The sequence below is a fragment of the Pantherophis guttatus genome, chromosome 6, assembly GCF_059756535.1.
Source record: "Pantherophis guttatus breed Tessera chromosome 6, ASM5975653v1, whole genome shotgun sequence".
Taxonomy (NCBI): Eukaryota; Metazoa; Chordata; class Lepidosauria; order Squamata; family Colubridae; genus Pantherophis; species Pantherophis guttatus.
Window position 1 is genome coordinate 60,922,800 of NC_142068.1, and position 20,594 is coordinate 60,943,393.

Below are 20,594 nucleotides of genomic sequence, written 5' to 3' on the forward strand. Positions count from 1 at the left end.
CCTTCTTGTTTTTCTTTGAAGATGTTTCGCTTCTCATCCAAGAAACTTCCTCAGAGCTGATGTTTTGCTTCTCATCCAAGAAACTTCCTCAGAGCTGAAGAAGCTTCTTGGATGAGAAGCGAAACATCTTCAAAGAAAAACAAGAAAGTCCAGTTGCCTCTTGAAAAAAGCACCTTTGGGACAACCGTGACCTGGATGACTGAGAATCTCCATAGACATTCAAGCATTAAGCTAAATTCATTTCAACTCAATTACTTAAAAGGCCTTGAGGTTAGGTGGCACATGAACTCAGTGGTTGACAACAGTTGATAGCATTCAACAGAATTAATGAGATTGTGCAAAATAAAGAATAACTGATGATATGGTCTGTACTGTAAAAAAAATGATGTCCAATAATCATGTATCCCTAAAACTTTCCTTTGTTGTGAGAGAATGAATTTTATGAATATAGCTACAAGTGATGTCCATGGATTAGTGTCTTGATCAGGGGAGACAATGTAACTGATAAGTCTTATCAATTAAACCTTCAAGAACTCAAGTAGGCATGGAAAACTTCAAGTAGGCATGGAAAATCTTTGGCCAATTCACAATTACCTTAGTTGTCCACACTTCGCTTTCTTATTAGGGATATTTACTTCCATCACTTTATTCTTGCTTTATGTTTCCTATCATTCAGATCATAGTTTCCAAGTCTTTCATTGCCATGCTTTCAATCCCCCATTTATGCTTTCTGTATAAAAGATGAGAGCAAGCTAAGATGCATCTCTAGTGTTATGCCTTCTATAAACCTAAGGCTCAAAATGGAGATCTGATACCAGGTCTGATAGATTGGGGAGTTGTCAGGCAATCAGACAATTGCGGCAGTTTAGAGTCAATGAACCAGAACAGGCGGGATCTAACTCAAATCATGGGGGTCCCGATCCTGAATCCTAGTCCAAGAATATATCAACAATTATGAAGGGAAGGGCCGAAGTAGTCAGTTTTCCTCAAGAGACAACTCCCTAATTATGTTATGCCAGGAACCAGAGTTATGTAAGAGCAACATCAAAACGTTTTCTCGTTGTTGGAAACAGCTTCCTATTTCAGGACTGGCACGCCATTGGCTTCTTGTTCTTGTCTCCTTGCCAGACAACTTGAACATCTGGTTATAATCCTGGACTCAATTCCTGGATTTCTCTGCCTTGGCCTGGCTGTTCTCACTGGCAATTTGCCCTGATTAAAAGGTAAGAACTCACCTTCTCTGTAAATGAGTCTTATTTACAACCTCTTAAAGTGCTATGTCTGCTCCGTAACTGTTGCATAAGCCCCACCCCCTCCGTTTAAACTGTTGAAAAATTACTACACAATTATTGCTTGGGTGAATATCAGGGATACTCTGACTTTGAGTACTGTAGACGATCAGGTTTAAATTTACATGTTCATGTATGTAACTTCAAGCACCTGAGAGGCTACATACCTTAGTGGGGTGACAGTGACCACTGCATGTGGACTTCTGTGCATTTGTCAAGAATAAAAAACAGGTTTCTCAATCTTGGAGAACTCAAGAATCATTTCACCATTTTTTCCTAGTCTGAAAATAGCTTTAAAGATGACTGGTTAAGCACCGTTTTTCATAATATGATGGCAATGACAAGTGAATAGTCACCATTTAGTATATACGAACAGATTATTATTATAGTTACTTTATAGAAGTAACTAGCTGATGTCACAATAAAAAGTGAAACGTTTTAATATTTACCTTGAGACGGGAAAACTAAATGTATATTCAAAGCAATTTTAAAAAGTTTGCTTTTCCTATGGCAGCATTGATCTTTTAAGAAAATAAAGTGTATGAATACAACCACTCATTCAATTGCCATGACTTTAATGCCATTTAGGTTCTGGAAATCATTTCAAAGAAAGATTGGATCCCTTGTGTTTAAAAAAAAAAGTATTTTTCAGTCCTACGTGAAATATGCTTTACTATTATGAAAACCTGAAAATTTATTTTACTTCTTCTTCAGCAGTTGAAAGATTTTCAGGTTCTGAGCTTTTAGTAGCCTCTGTAGGTGCTATATCATTAGAACCAGTGTAAAATTTTGAAAACCACATGTAATCATTCTTAGGTGCAGAATGTAGAGCAATGCATTTATCAATATGGCTTTTAGGAAAGCGACCTAGAATGGAATGTTTAATATCTGGATATTGGACAAATGAACTCTGATAAACAGAATGGTAGGCATTGCTGCTAGGAATTTGCTCATGGGCCAAAAAATAGTAGTTTTGCGAATAGTGTTGACACTTGTCTCGAAATTTTCTTACTCCTAGTCCCTAAAAGAAATGAGGAGAAGGCATTTATTATAGATAGCATGTTCTGCATTATGTTAGCAAACTATCAGGAAATGCTTTACTAAAAGATCTTGGCTAGCATGTTGATAATTAACTTACAAACTATTTCTGAAACTTATTCTCATCTGATACATAGCAAAAGTAAGCTTTTGCAACCTCACTGCAGTAGAAGTGTGGTCTTCATAGAAACATGCAGTATCTTGGCAACACCAATCTCTTTTCGTCAAGCGCAAAAGAGATGTGTCATTCTTTCATTCATTACTGAATAGATTTTTAATATGTATATGTTTCTAACTGAAGTATGCAAAGCAGACTTGGTAAGTATTGCAGGCCATAAAGGACAACTTCTGGATGGATGGATCTTAGATGATCAAACCCTGCACATGTCAGCATTTTTGGGTAATACAGGTAGTTCTCGATTTACAACAGTTCATTTAGTGTCATAAGTCACTGAAAAAAGTGACTTATGACTATTTTTCACACTTATGACCTTTGCAGCATGTCCATGGTCACATGATTTACATTCAGATGCTTGACAACTGCCTCACATTTATGATGGTTGTACTATCCCGGAGTCATGTAATCCATTTTTGCAACCTTTTAACAAGCAAAGTCAATGGGGAAACTAGAATCACTTAACCAGGTTACTAATTTAGTAATTAGTGAATTCAGTGATTCACTTAATAATGTGGCAAGAAAAGTTGTAAAATGGGGCAAACTCACTTAACAAATTTCTTACTCAGCAACATAAATTTTGGACTCAATTGTGGTCATAAATTGAGAACTACCTGTATACATATGTCTCTAAATTTTCAAGAACTAAATAAAGATCCCCTAGTACACGGGTCTCAAACTTGATCACGTCACGTGACGTATTGTGACATTTTTTGCCTTTGCAGAGCCGGGGTAGGCGTGGCCTACGCATGATGCATCTGGCTTGTGGGCTGCCAGTTTGACAGGCCTGCTCTAATAAGTCTCAAATTTTGGGGAAATATGAATTGCCCTACTAAATAATAATAGTATTAATAATATTAATGCTATTAATATACCTAAATTTCTACAAAAGAAAATTGACAGCCTATAACAGTGATGGTGAACCTATGGCATGGGTGCCGGAAATGGCACACAGAGCCATCTCTCTAGGCACGTGAACTGTCGCCTGTTGCTCTTCCGGATTCTGGTGCGCTGGCCAGCTGGTCTTCACATGCGTGGGAATGCCAGAAATTGGAAGAGCAGCCGCCTGCTTCCCATGCACGCGCCGGGAAGATTATCTTCCGGCTTCCGGTGCGTGCATGTTTGTGCGTGCATGCACGCCAGAAAACCAGGTGGCAGGTGCACATGCGTGTGCCGAAAACCGGAAGATCATCTTCCTGGTATGCATGTGCGCACCAGGCTGCTGCTCTTCCCGTTTCCGGCATGCACGCATGCTCCTGTTTTGGTACTTGGTACTGAAAAGATTCGTCAACACTGGTCTATAACTTGATATATTATCAAATTTAGTTATGTGTCATAACTGACAAAGAAATTAAATAAGCTGTCATCAATTTTGCTATTCAGCTTAGAAGAAAGAAATTCTGTAATACAGAATGAATCTAAACATTTCCAAAATATATTACATCTTACAGAGAATTATTAAAAATTATTTTTAAGAAAATACCATTAAAACAGAATACTTACAGCATCTAAATACTCTCCCATAGTCAATAAACAACGTCTATTGTCATGGATTGAAAATGGAAATGTATTTACTGGTTTCTAAAAGAAAATGAAAAAAAGTCTTGTGCATTCATACAGCAGGATCATAGCTTTCATGTTCTACAGAAATTAAAATTACATGCACACAAATTCCTTGTGTGTCCAATCACACTTGGCCAATAAAGTATTCTACTCTATTCTGTTCTGTTCTGTTCTATAAATATGTGTGATACAAACCCACTGTTTCTATTAGTAAAGAATATATTCTCTATTAATAACAGAATTTAATTTCATCTAATTTTAAGCATGCACAACTATTGAATTAAATCAATTTTATTTTTATGGGAACAAATTACTAGAATAATTTCAAGATATCTTTTAGAGAATTGCTACTGAGTCCACTGCTAATAAAAACTGAACTTCAAGAGAAACTCATAATCAATCTGAGATTTATGAGCTCAGTACAGAATACTGATACTATATATTAAATGGCAGAACATGTATTTAAAAGTCCCAAATCTAGAAAACATGGATGCATGTTATATTTTATTATTTGCCGTCTCCTAGGTTTTGTTCTCCTCACTAAACAAAAGCAAAGAAAACTCTAGTATTCTTTGAAACAAAGTCAACACATTCCCTACTTTTCAACCCTAATAATGTCAATATTCTTAATTTAGAATCATAGAATTAAATAAGGATTAAATAGCTAAACAGTGTATTTACCTAAAATAAAGAATAATTTTTGGTGTTCAAATTATAACCAGAATATAGACCAGAAAAGGAAATTTATCTAAATTTACCTAAATCTTCTCAGAATTGAGTTAGGAACTAAAGGACAATGAACATTTAGAACCAATACATTTCTAATTTTTTGTTACTAATATTTTTCAGATCTTCAACATTCAAGTTATTATAGATGTATAAACATAGTACAGTTGGTAAGCCTCTATCTTCTATCCAAATAAACCATTGGCATTACTTGAAAGAAAAGTTCTGTAAAAGCTTGGGCGGTGGGATATGAGCGACTGTAAGTAATCTGACATTTTTTATCTTTATTAGATTAGATTAGATTAGAATTCTTTATTGGCCAAGTGTGATTGGACACAAGGAATTTGTCTTTGGTGCATATGCTCTCAGTGTACATAAAAAGAAAAGATACATCCGTTAAGAATCATAAGGTACAACACTTCATGATAGTCATAGGGTAAAGATAAGCAATCAAATCTTACTAGGAGACAATCACTATAAATCGTAAGGATACAAGCAACAAGTTACAGTCATAAGTGGGAGGAGATGGGTGATAGGAACGCTGAGAAGATTAATAGTAATAGTAATGCAGACTTAGTGAATAGCTTGACAGTGTTGAGGGAATTATTTGTTTAGCAGAGAGATGGCATTCAGGAAAAAATGTTCTTGTGTCTAGTTGTTCTGGGGTGCAGTGCTCTATAATGTTGTTTTGAAGGTAGGAGTTGAAACAATTTATGTCCAGGATGCAAGGGATCTGTAAATATTTTCCCAGCCCCTTTTGACTCGTGCAGTATACAGGTTCTCAATAGAAGGCAGGTTGGTAGTAACTGTTTTTTCTGCAGTTCTAATTATCCTCTGAAGTCTATGTCTGTCTTGTTGGGTTGCAAAACCAAACCAGACAGTTATAGAAGTGCAGATGACAGACAACTCTTTAAAGAATTGGTACCACTCAGCTAATTAATATGCTGAGCTAATTAATATACATACATATATATGTATATGTATATATATATATATAATACAATATATCTTTCTCTCTGTGTATATCTCCTATGTTTAGGACACTTACAATTGATTGAACAATTTACTGTGATATATCATTAAATTTTGATGTATAACATTCATAATTTTTATTTAATTCAGCAATTTTAACTCTCAGAATGACCTTCAGACAGGTTAGTGGATCCAGTATCAAATTAAACATATAAAGGGCATTGTTCAATATACAATATTCTTTATTGCCTAAGTGTGATTGGACATACAAGGAATTTGTTTCCGGTGCGTAAGCTCTCAGTGTCTATACCAACCACAAAGTAATATAAACATAAGTTACCAATAGTAGAAAGTAATAGGAAAGATGAGAAAGATAATATAAAACAGCCCTACTACATGGAGTCGAAACAGTTTATGTCTGGAATGCGAGAGATCTGTAGATATTTTCTCAGCCCTCTTTCTGGCTTGTGCAATATACAGGTCCTCAATGGAAAGCAGGCTGGTTGCAATTGTTTTTTCTGCAGTCCTAACTATCCGTTGAAGTCTGTCGGGTTGGGTTGTTGCACCGAACCATACAGTTAGAGAAATACAAATGACAGATTGTATTATACCCAAGGCGTTTTCTGCATCCAATAAAATTGTGGATTCCCTTTTTTCTGAATGTGTAACTAAAGTATCAATAAAATTATCTGAGCTTTGTCATACTTTTATAAAAAATCAGATGGCACAATAGACAACTAAAAATAATGTTTTCTGTAATCCGCATGCCAAGTTTACTGTACAAATTCTGGCAACAACTTGTATAAAGAGCCTTGGTAGTACAGTGGTTTAATGCACCCTGTAATTAACACAGCTGCCTGCAATTTCTGCAGGTTCGAATCTTACCAGGTTCAAGGTTGACTCAGCCTTCCATCCTTTCTAAGGTAGGTTAAATGAGGACCCAGTTTGTGGGGGCAATAAGCTGACTTTGTATAAATATACAAAAGTATGAAGGCTATTGCTTAACGCATTGTAAGCCGCCCTGAGTCTCCGGAGAAGGGCGGCATATAAATCAAATTAAAAAAAATAATAAAATAATAATAATAATAAAAAAAAATTTGGGAAAACTGTACTCTAGCAATAATAAATAAAATAAATAATAAAATCTCTAGCAATATAGGAGTGAAAGAAGATCAAGATATGTTTATATCACTCAACAGGATAGCTATCAAGACCAGGAATATTTCTGTTTCATATATTTAATATACCTATTACTCCTTAAGTAGAAAAAGGTATAGCTTGATATTATCTTGATTGCATGTAATCTTTGAAAAAGCTCTGTATCTTTTTACAAAAGACTGACTGACTATTTTAGAGTAATTATATACCATACTTTTCGGAGTATAAGATGCACTGTCCCCCCCCCCCAAGGAGGGTGGAAATGTTGGTGCATCTTATACACTGAATACAGCCATTTTTGGCCTCCCGAAGCCCCGCCCTGCGTGTCCCATTTTTCTGAAAAACAGGCCCATTTTTTTGCAAAAACAGCACGCAGAGGCTTTGGAAGGCCTGCAGAGTGCTCCTGTAGTCTAGGGAGGGCAAAAACACTGTTTTTGCGATAAATGGGCAAAAAATGAGCCTGTTTTTCACAAAAATGGGACGCACAAAGGTTTTGGGAGGCCTGCAGAGTGCTCCTGTGGGCTGGGGAGGGCAAAAACACCCCCATTTTTACAAACAATGGGCAAAAACAAGTTCATTTTTCACAAAAATGGGGTGCGCAGAGGTTTGGGAGGCCTGCAGTGCTCCTGTAGGCTGGGGAGGGCAAAATGCCGTTTTTGTGAAAAGCGGGCAAAAATGAGTCCATTTTTCGCAAAAATGAGACGCACAGAGGCTTTGGGAGGCCTGCAGAGTGCTCCAGGGGGCCAGGGAGGGCAAAAACTTTTTTTCTTGCTTACCTCTTTGAAATCTTGGTGTGTCTTATATACTGGTGTGTCTTATAGTCCGAAAAATATGGTAGTTTGTTCTAAGCATCATTAATAACAGAATTGTTATTATTTGATTGCTGCTGTTTCAGTCAAGAGGTCAATAATTGATCAGGTCTTTCATCTCATCTTTCATCTCACTCCCCATATGTTTGCTTTTTTACAATTCAGTGAATATGCTGTTATTTACTTCACAAAGGAAATTAAGTTTCAATTTCACAGACATGAGAGGGTCATATAATTCCAGCTAGCAGTATTCAGATATATATGCCATAGGGGAAATGCTTCTGTTTCTTTAGTTTAAATGATCACAGATCAATAAACATTTCTGCAATCTCCAGATTGAAAACTTTCCTTATCAGAATCTAGGGGAAAAAATTAAAATCTCAGGGAAAAAGAAGACATTGTCTTTAATATCCTATTCTATACACAGATCTGAAAAATTCATTCCATTCTGATGATCCTGCTTGCCAACCTAAGTATATATCGTCCTGTATTATAGATATTAAAAATCTCGTAAGATTTGAATTCTGTACTGAATAGCAATGGAAGCATACACAATTAACAGTTTTAATTTGTAGCTTATATTTCAGCTGCACTAAAAAAAAAAATCTCCCATATATGTAAATTTGACTGACCTTGCTCAACTCCTCTCAGACATGTATCTCATCTAAGACTACAAATAATGGAAACTAATATATTTCTTGTAACCAATATAGTTTTAACTGTTTGTAATTTATGAAATACTGCAAAAAAAGAGAAAGCCATGTAAAAACCTTTTGAAAACTTGCATTTTTCTTTCCTACTGTTAAGTATTTCCTATTGCCAATAAACTGTAGTACTGTACCACTTTCTTTATGTGTTGCTTTTTAATCTTTTCCTTGCATGCGAAGACATATCCTTGTAAAAGAACAAGTGAATTAGATTCAGTTACTTTTTAGAACCATTACTAATTATTGTATGAAAGTGTCAAGTGTGTACTTCAGAGCTCAGATGTAAGAGCAGGGTTATTTAAAATATTTATAAATGAGTTGGATTAGAGTTTAAAAGTATGACTATCAAATCTTCAGACAATACCACAACAGAAGTGAAATAATAAACACTAGAAGACAGTATCACAACCCAGGAAAATCTTATATGCTAAAACAATGGGTGGAATTAAATAAATTGAAATTTAAAAGGGAAAAATACAAAGTTATACAGTACATTGAAGTAGGGAACATCCAAATCATAAGTATAAGATGGAAAGGGATCAAACTAAGCAGCAATACATGCAGTAAAAATATGGCTTTCTTGATACATCATTAGTTGAACATGAGCTTCCAAAAAGCAAAAGCAATTCTAAGTGCTTCAAGAGAAATATAGAGTTCAAGTCTAGTCATAATTCTTCCCTATTTTGCTTTGAACACATCACATTTAGTTTATTGCATCCAGTTCTGGGCACATTTTAGGAAGGGCATTGATTAATATGCAGAGAGAAAAGAGAATGAGATAAAGGGACTGGAGAGAAACCCAAGGATCAACTGGAGGTATTGGATATGTGGAGCATGAAGAACAGAAGACTGCAGAAACATGAAAACTGTTTTCAAATATCTGAAGGGCTGTCATTTAAAAGATGGGATAGAATTTTTCAGTTTTGTTCCAGGACATAGGACAAAAAACAATGGATTTAAAACACAAGGAAGTGGATTTTATAACAGAAATAAATATGTTGCAGCAGTAAAATACCATTCATAATAGATTTGATAAACCAGTAAAGTATAAACCAAACTATTTTCACAAAAATTGTGAAATTTTTGCTTTATTACTTAATATGTATAAAGTGTACTTGTAATTACTACAAGCAGAACACCTACCAGATTACAAAAACACTCAGATATTAGATTAAAAATGTCTCCTTCCCACAAAAAAACCTCTTCTCCATGAAAGCATATTATAAGACATTACATTGATCAAAACTATAGTTAAATATATTTCTTAACATGTCATTCTTTCCTTTCCAAAAAATGCAACTATTCATTACAATCATTAAAGTGAGACATTATGCATTCCATAATATAGTTTACTTAGGGTTGGATAAACTGAAAAAAAAAAGTAACTTAATATAATTTGTAAACCAAGCAAAGTTCATACACTGCACTGAGTCCTGGGTTACTAAACTATCACTGACTTTGAATACGTTCACACCATTAAGCTAAAATCCATGGTTTTATAAAACATAATGGCTGAATTCAGATAGTGAATTAAATCACAATGTAGTTTCTTCACTTTTGAATTACCATGTTGTGTGAACATTGAGTAAGTGATTGGAGATAAAACCTATCCAGTAGTGGCACCCTGCCTCTACAACTTTTGTTCCAAGGAATTTTGCCTGCCATTCTTTTTCTTTTCTTTTTGGCATGAAGTAACAAATTTGTTATTTAACCAAACCTAACCAAATAGTTTATATTGCAAATCTATTTATTTCTTTTTGGGATTAAGCCATGTAAAATTAAACGGGCTTTACTTGTCTTAAATAGACATTTATAGGGTATGTTATATCAACCTACATGTTATTTTATAGTCTTTTTTATATTAGTCTATTGAAATATCTGATTTGCAATTGTGTCTCTTAGACATTGTTCTATTTTCTTTTTTCTATTCTGAAAGCTATTATGAGGTCTTAGGCTGAAAAGCAGCTAAAAAATGGCATGCGTACATAAATGAAAAGGAACTTAGAACAACTAGTGGGAATAAGCAGAGTTCTGATACATGCCACTTGGTCATTTTTATATGACAATGCCTGCCAGGAAGTACAGCTAATATTTATTACTCCATCCATGGTTAGTTAATTATTAGTTAATTCCTGGTTTCTGTGTACCAACCAATTATGCACAGAGGCATCTAAGGTTTTTATCCACACCCGGAGGCAGTAGTAGTTTAAAAAGAGTGATCAAGCATGTTGATCAACATGCTATTTATTAGCAGATATTCCAGTATTAAAAAGCAAAGAAGTAGGTACCATACTTTGATATAAACATATACACTCTATCACTCCATATAAAATATTTTTTTTCTGCTTTGGGTATAAATAGAAAGCAGAGCAAACTGCTAAGGCCTGTCTATTTAGGGCTCTGTAAGAACAACAAAAAACTCCAGGTGCTATAAAATCATTTCATTACTATCTAGCACATTTCAGACACAAATCCTTCCTCAAGGGCTAATTTCAAAATTCCTTCTATAAATTCCATATCACTTTCTGTTAGAAGCTGTGCTGTATAAAAAGTTTTGAAGAGAAAGATATATATCGGAATGAAGAAGATGGATTGACTATATTCAAAACAAATATCGGACTAAAAAGCTTCAAATAGTTTATGAATGAAACCAACTATTTCTTTTTGAATTATGTTTTGTTAGTGGAAAGGGGAGTTAAAGAGCAAGAGGGAATTAAGAGCTTACAGAAAATTAGCATATTTTAGTTTATGTTTGTTAAATGTTATACCCTGTATTTGCTCTGGGAAGTCCGGGGTGGGGGGAGGGGGGTTGGAGGAAGAGGGGGGAGGGGGGTTGGGTGGAAGGGGGAGGAGGGATGGGGAGAAAAATAGTTGTAATATTTGATAAAACTTTTTATTAAAAAAGTAAAAATAAAAAGTTTTAAAGAAACAAAAGTTCTTCAGAATGGATTTGTTCACTATCTAAAATATAATAAACAATTTTATCAAGAGCCTGAAGCATTTTTGTGTCTTTGCTTCTCCCTCATTTTTTTGATTTTATGAAGGGATTAGAGTTAAGCCTATGGTGACCTCATCCCAAACTGAACTTGATTAAGTGTTCTGAACCTGGAATTTCTGGCTCCTTAGAGAAGTTGAAGCAAACATAAAGGAATTTGTACTGTTCACATCAAAAAGTGTTGTAGCACATGTCAGTGATCAGGTCAGACCATATTTATCTATAGACCATACATTTGAGAAAAGACAGACATGTTTGCTTAGCAAATATATAATGTCTATATAAACTGCCCTTATATTTTCATAGAGTGTAAGGACAGTTTATATGGAGAAAATGACTTTAATTTGTATTTTTCTAACAAGTGAATGTAATATTTATTAATATCACTACTTACTAAATATAGTAATATAATATTATATTATAAAAGAAAACAGATTATGGTAGCTTTATTTTAATTTACTGTATTTGTTAAAAGGCATAGGCAAATGACTTTAGGTCATGAGGTGAAAGTTCTGAATAAACAGGAATGTAGCATTGAGATAAACACAATTTCACTACATTTTACTGGCAAGTGCTATTTTAGCACCTAAAAAGTATTATACATTTAATACAAGGGTTATCAATTTCGCTGTACCTCAGTGCCTTCCCCCTTGATAAATATCCGTGTGATGGCATGTGATTAAAACTACATAACTAACAAACAAAACTGCTGCGATTTGTAGTTTTGCATATTCACTCTGGATTTTGCTTGGTGTTTTGCCTCTGTAAACCCACTACAGGAATGTCTAGACAACTCAGCAAGTTTTGATAGTGCTCTCACTTTGCCTATGGAAGTCTGATTAGCTAAAAGAGGGAGGGAGAGAGGGAGGGAGGGAGGGAGGGAGGGAGGGAGGGAGGGAGGGAGAGAGAGAGAGAGAGAGAGAGAGAGAGAGAGAGAGAGAGAGAGAGAGAGAAGACTATCTCTCTCATGTGCTCACAACAGCCCAGGGACTGCAACCAATCTGAGAAATCCTGCATTAGTTTTGAAATTCCAAATTAGATTATAATGTACTTGCAAATCTGTTAAGGTCAGAAACAAACAATCTGAGAAAACACTGATCTGTTACTATAACAGTACTAACGTAGTTACAAATTAAAATTGAGAAATTTAAAAATTTAAAACAAACTTAGATTTGTATTTGTAGCTAGAATACAAAGCTAGAGTATCGTAAAAATTGGAAAAATACTTACTTTCTCACGTTCTTTGTACATCAGTGGCACATTTTTTACAGTTTGACAATTGGCATCTATATTAAATATCTGCTTTTGCATTGTGGCTGTAAGAGATTCTGGATATATTTGCAGGTTTTCACACTGTTTGAACTGCAAAACACAAACAAAATAATCTATACAATTCAATACTTAAAAAATGAACACAAGATTCTATAGTCTGTATTTTATTGTTTGTATTACAGCAACACCTAGAGGCCCTATAATGAAGCAAAATCTCATTCTATTTTCACTTTATAAAAACATAACATAAATAATTTCTATTTTCCAAGTTACATGATATATAAAAATGTTAATATATTTTACACATACACAAAATAAAAAGTATTATGTACATAAAGGACTAAACAGACATACCATAATTGAAACACACTGCATGCCAAATGGGCAACCTCCCTCTCAGTTTTCATGGGAAAATCTGTTTTTAAAAAAGCACTTAAGGCTTGAAGGGAATCTAAACCTCTGAGGGAATACTAATCCAAAAAGGAGGTGCTGTCACAGAGATGGTGCACTTCTTAGGTCCCTTCAAATGACATTATTTAAGGGATAGGATATGAAGCACACCTTCTCTGTCAGATCTTACAGGACAGAAACAGGAGAGACAATTCCTTCAGATAGCCAGACCTTATGCACAAAGGCTTTATTTCAATTATACATGCCAGTTCAGCAGCCTCATTCATGAGTTAGTTACAGAAGAGGGAAGACTTTATTTATTTATTTTGTCAAGCATGTATTAGATAACAGATATAAGTATAAACATAACTATAAATACATGAAATGGATATGAATAAAAGGATACATTAGGACAGGGACAGTAGGCACTGCTTATGCACGCCCCTTAAAGATCTCTTAGGAATGGGGTGAGATCGACAGTAGGCAGTCTAAGGGTAAAGTTTTGGGGGTTTAGGGAAGAAACCACAGAGTCAGTTAGTGCATTCCAGGCATTAACAATTCTGTTACTGAAGTCATATTTTCTGCAATCAAGTTTGGCACAGTTTACCATAAGTTTGTATCTATTATGTGCTCGTGTATTGTTGTGGTTGAAGCTGACAGGTAGGACATTGTAGCAGATAATTTTATGTACTACGCTTAGGTCGGACCGAAGATGGCAAAGTTCTAAATTGTCTAAGCCCAAAATTTCAAGTCTGGTGGCATAAGGTATTCTGTTGCGAGCAGAGGAGTGGAGAACTCTTCTCGTGAAATATCTCTGAACTTGTTCGATTGTATTAATGTCTGATATGCAGTGCGTTATAAACCATTTTTATACTTTTTTAATACTTGTTATGTTTTTATACTTTTTTTATATTTGTTATTTTATTTATTTATTTATTTATCATTCATATTTCTATGCCGCCCACTCTCCGAGAACTCTGGGCGGCTTACACCAAAGACAGTATACTAAATAGCATATTGGCCCAGAACAATCTGGGTCCCCATTTTACCCACCTCGAAAGGATGGAAGATTTGAGATTTGATCCGCTGATCTGCTGAACTGGCAGTCAGCTGAAGTAGCTGCAGTACTGCACCCTAACCACTGCGCCACCTCGGCTCTATAAATGGTTATACACCATTCTGTTTAATTGCTAGAGTTCAGAGCAACTGAGGATCTAGTTACCTAGCAATGGAACTGAACAGTGGAAGCTGGAAGGCATAACTGGCATCAAATATTGACTCAGACATTAATATGTGCAAAACTGGTAGAAACATAGTAGGTAATAACCGTTAATTTATAAGAAATGAATGAAAGTCGAAAGAAAAAAAATGGCTTTGTGTGCATCTAGCCACTTTGTTGGAATATTATCCAGAAGTTGAGTGTGTCAGAAGAAACATAAAAAATATGTGTCAGAAAAAACATAAAAATATAGTGGGAATATGGCAATTAAGTGTGCAGGATAAAACAAGAAGAGGCTTGAGAATGAATGGGTGCTGAATGAATGTGGGTTAAATACAAAATGATTGACTAGTATAAAAGAAGTACATTAAAGAGAGAATGAGGATTGCAAAAAAAAAATATGAACAAAGAGAATGAAATGGAATGGAAAATTCATAAAGATGTAGATAGGCAGATTTGATGAGATTCTCAAAGAGAACTTTGAGAACAGCAAAGAACAAAAAACAATGTATAAATGTGTGAATTCAGCCAATTTTACTCAATGAACAAGTTATCCCTTAGTGCAGTACCTAACCAGTTAAGTATTATCATAGGAATAAAAAAAGACAATTAAGAATAAAAGGCAAGCATGTTTGACAAGGAGGGTTGCTATTAAGGCCAAATTAAAAATGAAAAGGAAACATAATAAAGTATATCTCCAGCATGATTGCATTGTACATATTTTCAACAAGAGCTTTCATAAGTAAGTTTTACTTTGCATGATGTAGAACAATAGCTTTCTACATTCAATATGAAACAAATATTCTATATTCACACTGTCTATTCCTTATTAAAGCACAAAAGCAATTTGGCATTTCATAACAATAACAGTTACTGCTTCTGCTGTATCATATACTCCCATTAGAGACCAAGGTAATGAGCCATTCTCTTGCCAAAAGGGGAAAAAAGAGTGGAACAGGGTGGGGGGAAAGCAAATTAAGTTAGATTGCATGAAGAAGGGAAAAAACAAATTGGAGGGTGGAAAAGGATGGAGGGAAATGCTAAATTGTATACAAAGAAAAGCATTACTATTATATACAATGCTTCTATATCACAATTATACTTTCTTCAAATAAAAATGAAGAATTGGTTAAGAAACCATTTTTGGAGAGGGATGCTGTTAACTGGTAATATTTTGCACAGACATCAATAATACTAGGGCAGATAAATATTTGTGTATTCTTATGTTAGACTGCATATATTATACTCAATATATTTCAAATTATTCCTTATTCTTCTGCCTCCTTTCCTCCAAGCAGTCAGAGCAATATTTACTACAGATTGCTCTTCTTCTCTTACAAATCTGGTGTGACAAAACTAGGATGAACAAAAGGATCACTTCCTTCAAGATATAACTTTTTACACCGCACAAGCTCTTAGTCACACTCAAGGGGAGAGGACAAAATTATTTCCATATTAATTTTAATCTTTTAATCTATTCAACCCAGGCATGTGTTGTGCAAATTATAATTCTGTTTTATAAGGTTTGAAATGATTTTCCTTAAAACACGCAAAGAGACACAGGGCAATACTTCGCTAAGAGAGAATGTTTTTAGTGCTTTCGTTCTCTGTATTTACACCACTGAGGCCGGGATTAAAAAGAAACGAAGGGCGAAACACAAGCATCTTTCCTTGGACGAAGCAACATTTGGTACCCTAGATCAGGGGCTATTACGCTGTTTTGGGGTTTTTTTCGCGGACCGTCTCTCATTCAGGCTGGGGCTCTTCCTTGCCCCCACGTGCCAAATCGACCAAGTGAGGCGGACTCTGGCCTGACCGTTGCCACTTTCCTTACCCAGATACCGTCCCGGGTGGTGCTTGGATTGGCCCGCCTCCCTTTCGGCATGGTGAGGAAGCTGAGGCTGAGCGGTCCGATAAGGACTCCTCGCGCGTGGGGGTTAATTTCGCCTGGGAGCCAGAAGGAAGGCTCGCCTCCTCCGAGGAGGAGGAGAAAGAAAAAGAAGAGCAAAAGGTGCAGGAGGCAGTTTTGGTTGCCACGGCTACCGTTGTCAAGTTCCTTGATTCTGCGTCACGCTGAGGGACTCCCCCTCCCTTTCCTTCTGTTGCGTCCAGCGGTCCGAATGGCTTTCCCGACCGTTGAAGAAAAGGCGGGAAATCGCTTCTGCGTCTCTTTACTTTTCTGCTTGAGGTAGTTTCTGTCTTTTAAAGAGCTTCCAACGGACATATAGGGAGTTCAAGTTGATGCAGAGAAATCGTCAAGCCAAGAATTAAAGGTGGAGGAATTGTTTTGAGGCGGGCATGAATAGACTCCAGGGAAAATATTCTCCTTCGTTAGTATGGAGCGATGTCAACTCCATCTCTCCGCAAGAGAAATAGTCAGGTCTCTGAATGTGACTTCTCAGGCAAACATATTATGTGATAATTGAATTGCACGATTTAATTTATTGGTGAAACTGATCTAATTGCTGCATCACATGTTCCTGTCACAAGTTTTAATCAAATCTTAAATAATAATAACCCACGGAGTCACCGAGAGAGTTGGACGGCTATATACATTTTCTTAATAAACGAATACAATAAACAGCATAAGCTATAAAATGTTTTTTAGAAGTTGCTGACACTGAAAATACATGGTTAAGTGATACTTTCGTACAGTGACCATTTAGGAGAAAGCTGATTAGGATTTCTATCCCAAAGGAATGAGTGGAAGTAAAAAGGCGGGAAGGGTTAGGGCAGGGGTGGGCAACTGTGGCCCTTTTAGAACCTGTGGACTTCAACTCCCAGAATTCCTGAGTCCACAGATTGTAAAAGGGCCACAGTTGCCCACCCCTGAGTTAGGGTATTAAAGTATAAAGCAGGCAAGAGATGATGAATGGATGATTCCTGTTCTTGGTTGCTGTTTTGAATTATCTTTCCCTATCTCTCCCTCTCTATTCTTTTTTTTCCCTCTTTTTGTAGGCAGGTGATATGATTAGAAGTTCGATAGGAAAGAAAGTAAAAGTTTTTTTTAATATAGGGTGATATGATTAAAACCCAGAGTAAGAGATAGAAATAAAGGGAATATTAATATATTATATTTTTATTCGATAAAATGAAAGTAATAATGAAATAGGTGGAATAATTGAATAATGATAGACTAACCTAATATAGATGTGTATTGTCATGGGAATTTCATAAGTTGATTGAATGTAATAATAATGTTTAATCTGATCAGTTTTGTTTGTATTGGAATGTATGGTGCCCAGGTGCTGTTCACGCATTGATTTGACATTTTTATAAAAAATAAAAAAAAGAAAAAACTTGAGAAAAGAAAAAAATAAAAAGGTGGGAAGGGATGACCAATGTTCATATGCTCATTTATCAGCTCAAATACAGCTAGACTTCAATTTACAACAGTCCATTTAGTGACCAGTTACAACAGCACTGAAAAAGTTACTTATGACCATTTTTCACACTTACGACCATTGTAGCATCCCCATAGTCACGTGATCAAAATTCAGATGCTTGGCAACTACTCATATTTAGTGTTGCAGTGTCCCAAGGTCATGTGATCACCTTTTTGAAACTGACAAGTAAAGTCAATGGGGAAGCCAGATTCACTTCACAACTGTGTTATTTAACAACTGCCCTGATACACTTAACTCTGGCAAGAAAAGTCATAAAATTCACTTAACAAATGTCTTGCTTAGCAACAGAAATTTTGTGCTCAATTATGGTTGTAAATCGAGGACTACCTGCAATTGTATGTATGTACTCTAGATATTGGAAAACATTTATATCAAATGTGGGTTCTATTAGCATTTAGTTCTGTAGCAATCTTTTATAGATCAGATATGGTCCATGTTAAATAAGCGAACTGGCAGATCTTTTGTACATCACTTCCTATTTCAAAGCTTTTGACCTCATCTAGATATCGATTTGTTCCACAAACCCAATGTCGTACTTAAAATCAACTTCATAATTTTAGTGTATTTTTCAATGTATAAAACATAACAACTTATAAAATAACTCTATTTAGAAAAATACATTGTCCTAGATCGCTTTAGAATTCCCTGCTGTGATTTATTCTTGCCCAATTACTTCATATTCCTACTGGAGGCAATGAGACATTCTGTGACTAAGGCAAGATAATATTTTTTACTTTTACAAAGAGAAAATACCAAGTTAAAGAAGTCCCTAGAAAATTGGCAGTCAGATGCTCTAAACCTTTTTGGTTGAAATCTTAAGAACATTTAATAGGCTCTCACAATATAGTTGCCATGGAAAAGCTTTTTCAAAATGTCTGTCATAGTGGTTATGAACACTACAAAGAGAAAATATACTACCAAAACTTCATTCTTACATTTTTTTATTTATGCTTTAATTTGCTTTTAGTATTTTTCTCTTTTGTATCAATAGTCCTTGTTTTTATCAGCTTGAAAATGTGAACTAATTACATGTATTCTTAAAAAAAAATCAACAGTAAAAACAAAATCAATAATCTATGAAGTAGATTATGGCCATCACAAACATTATGTCAGCCCTGGAGGCCATATTTTCTTTTGGATCTTCAGGGCTGCCACACTTAGTGCTGTGGGAAACTGGGGGGGGGGGGGTTGCATGGAGTTGGTAGAGGTATTTAGCCATAATTTTCTTTTCTCTGAGAGTCAAGGACGTTCAGCTTGCACCTGGAGTGGCATGACTGGGAGGCATCTCCCGATGGGATGGTGGATTGATTGGACCATGAGATGGATATGTGAATGCAGGGGAGGGGACTTTGACTTTCGTTTGGGTGGGGAAAACCTGGGAGCTTTCAGATTCGGGTTTTCCCAGATGTGCCAATATGACATCTCTAATAAAATGGAACTTTGAGGACCTGCCTGCCTCGGAGTTTTCTTTGGTTGGGGACGTTACTTGGAACCCTGGCACATTAATTTATAGTTACAATGACCATATACCCTTTATTATAAAGGACAATTCAATGTTTCAGAAATCTGTTCATTAGACTGATTTTTTCAAAATCTCACTTTTGTTCTTTCACATTCATGTGAAAAATATGGAATTGAATTTCAGATATTTTGATTAGCATGTCTTTTTGTAGTTTTTGTTTTGCTCCTGAATTTTCCTTTGTAGGCCAAAATTATAAATAATTAACAGTTTAATCCTAATGAACCTTTTTCAGATCTGCTCCTTTTTCACTTTTGTCCTTTTATGTTTACCATTTTTACAATAGGCTTTCTGCTGTAACTGCCTGTCATCCTCCTGAATAAATTTCACCTCTACTTCAAGCAATAGTCCTATATTCTCTGGAAAACCAGGCTTGGATCAAACCAATAATTTCTTTATTTATTAAATTTATATGCCTCTCATCGCACTGTCAAGCAACTCTGGGTGGCTTCCAAACATAAAAACAAAGATACAAAACATTAAATAGTAAAATTAACAAAGATTAAATAAAGTAAAAAACCAGAATACAACGGGATAGTGATGAGATCCCCATTGGGGCCTCAGGCCAATTGGCAAAGCCAGGTTTTGAGGCTGTTAAGGAAGATCAAGAGGAAGGGGGGGTGGCTCTCACCTTGAGAGACATAATATTCTGGAGGATGGAAGCCACAGCAGAAAAGGGCCTTCTCTTGGATCCTACAAACCAGATCCTTTTGGATTAATAAGGTTTGTAGCATGCCCCTTCTGCCAGAATGAACAAGGCAAGCCAGTTCCATAGGGGAAAGACCGTTCCTTACGTAGCTTGACCCATGCCATAAAGTTTTGCATTCCCTTTAAAAAGCACGTCTGCAGTGGGACAATTCTGCATCTTCCATTACCACTGGATTTCCCTTTAGGACTAGTTTTAATACTATGTAATAGTATCTGTGGCAAGGACTGTGAGGAATTGCTTCTAATATAACCAGAGTTTTCAGGTAAACAAAAAAGAAAGATAAAAGCTGAATTAAAAATTCAAAATAATCACACAGCAATAGAATACTACTAGGTATGTTATAATTTGCAGCTACACATATCCATTCACAAGATACTATTCCCTTTTGCAGTAAAGACTCATTTAGAGCATAAAGAAGTAAAAAAAATTGAGCTACAGGAATTATGGGATCAAGATAAGCAAAATAAAAAGAAACATAGTTAAACTGAGCACCATTATCTCAGCACCATTAACAATATTACCTCATATATAATTTTATATTCCTGCAAATGAGCCTTGGTTCCACCACAGCTATAACACTGCTGCATAATTTTCTTTTCTCTTTACAATTTTAACTCCTGTCATGTGAGGATCTCATCAACTTGTC

At 35.5% G+C, this 20,594-nt stretch overlaps 1 protein-coding gene across 1 annotated transcript; it reads right to left on the reverse strand.

Annotated features, from left to right (window-relative positions):
- Positions 1-1,847: 1,847 nt before the first annotated feature.
- Positions 1,848-16,344, reverse strand: TEX36 (testis expressed 36). The gene is made up of 4 exons (XM_034436430.3): positions 16,148-16,344; positions 12,663-12,794; positions 4,006-4,083; positions 1,848-2,310 (listed from the first exon to the last, which is right to left on the reverse strand). The coding sequence occupies exons 1-4, from the start codon at positions 16,196-16,198 to the stop codon at positions 1,984-1,986; spliced, it is 588 nt and encodes a 195-aa protein (XP_034292321.1). The 5' UTR covers positions 16,199-16,344; the 3' UTR covers positions 1,848-1,983.
- Positions 16,345-20,594: the final 4,250 nt, after the last annotated feature.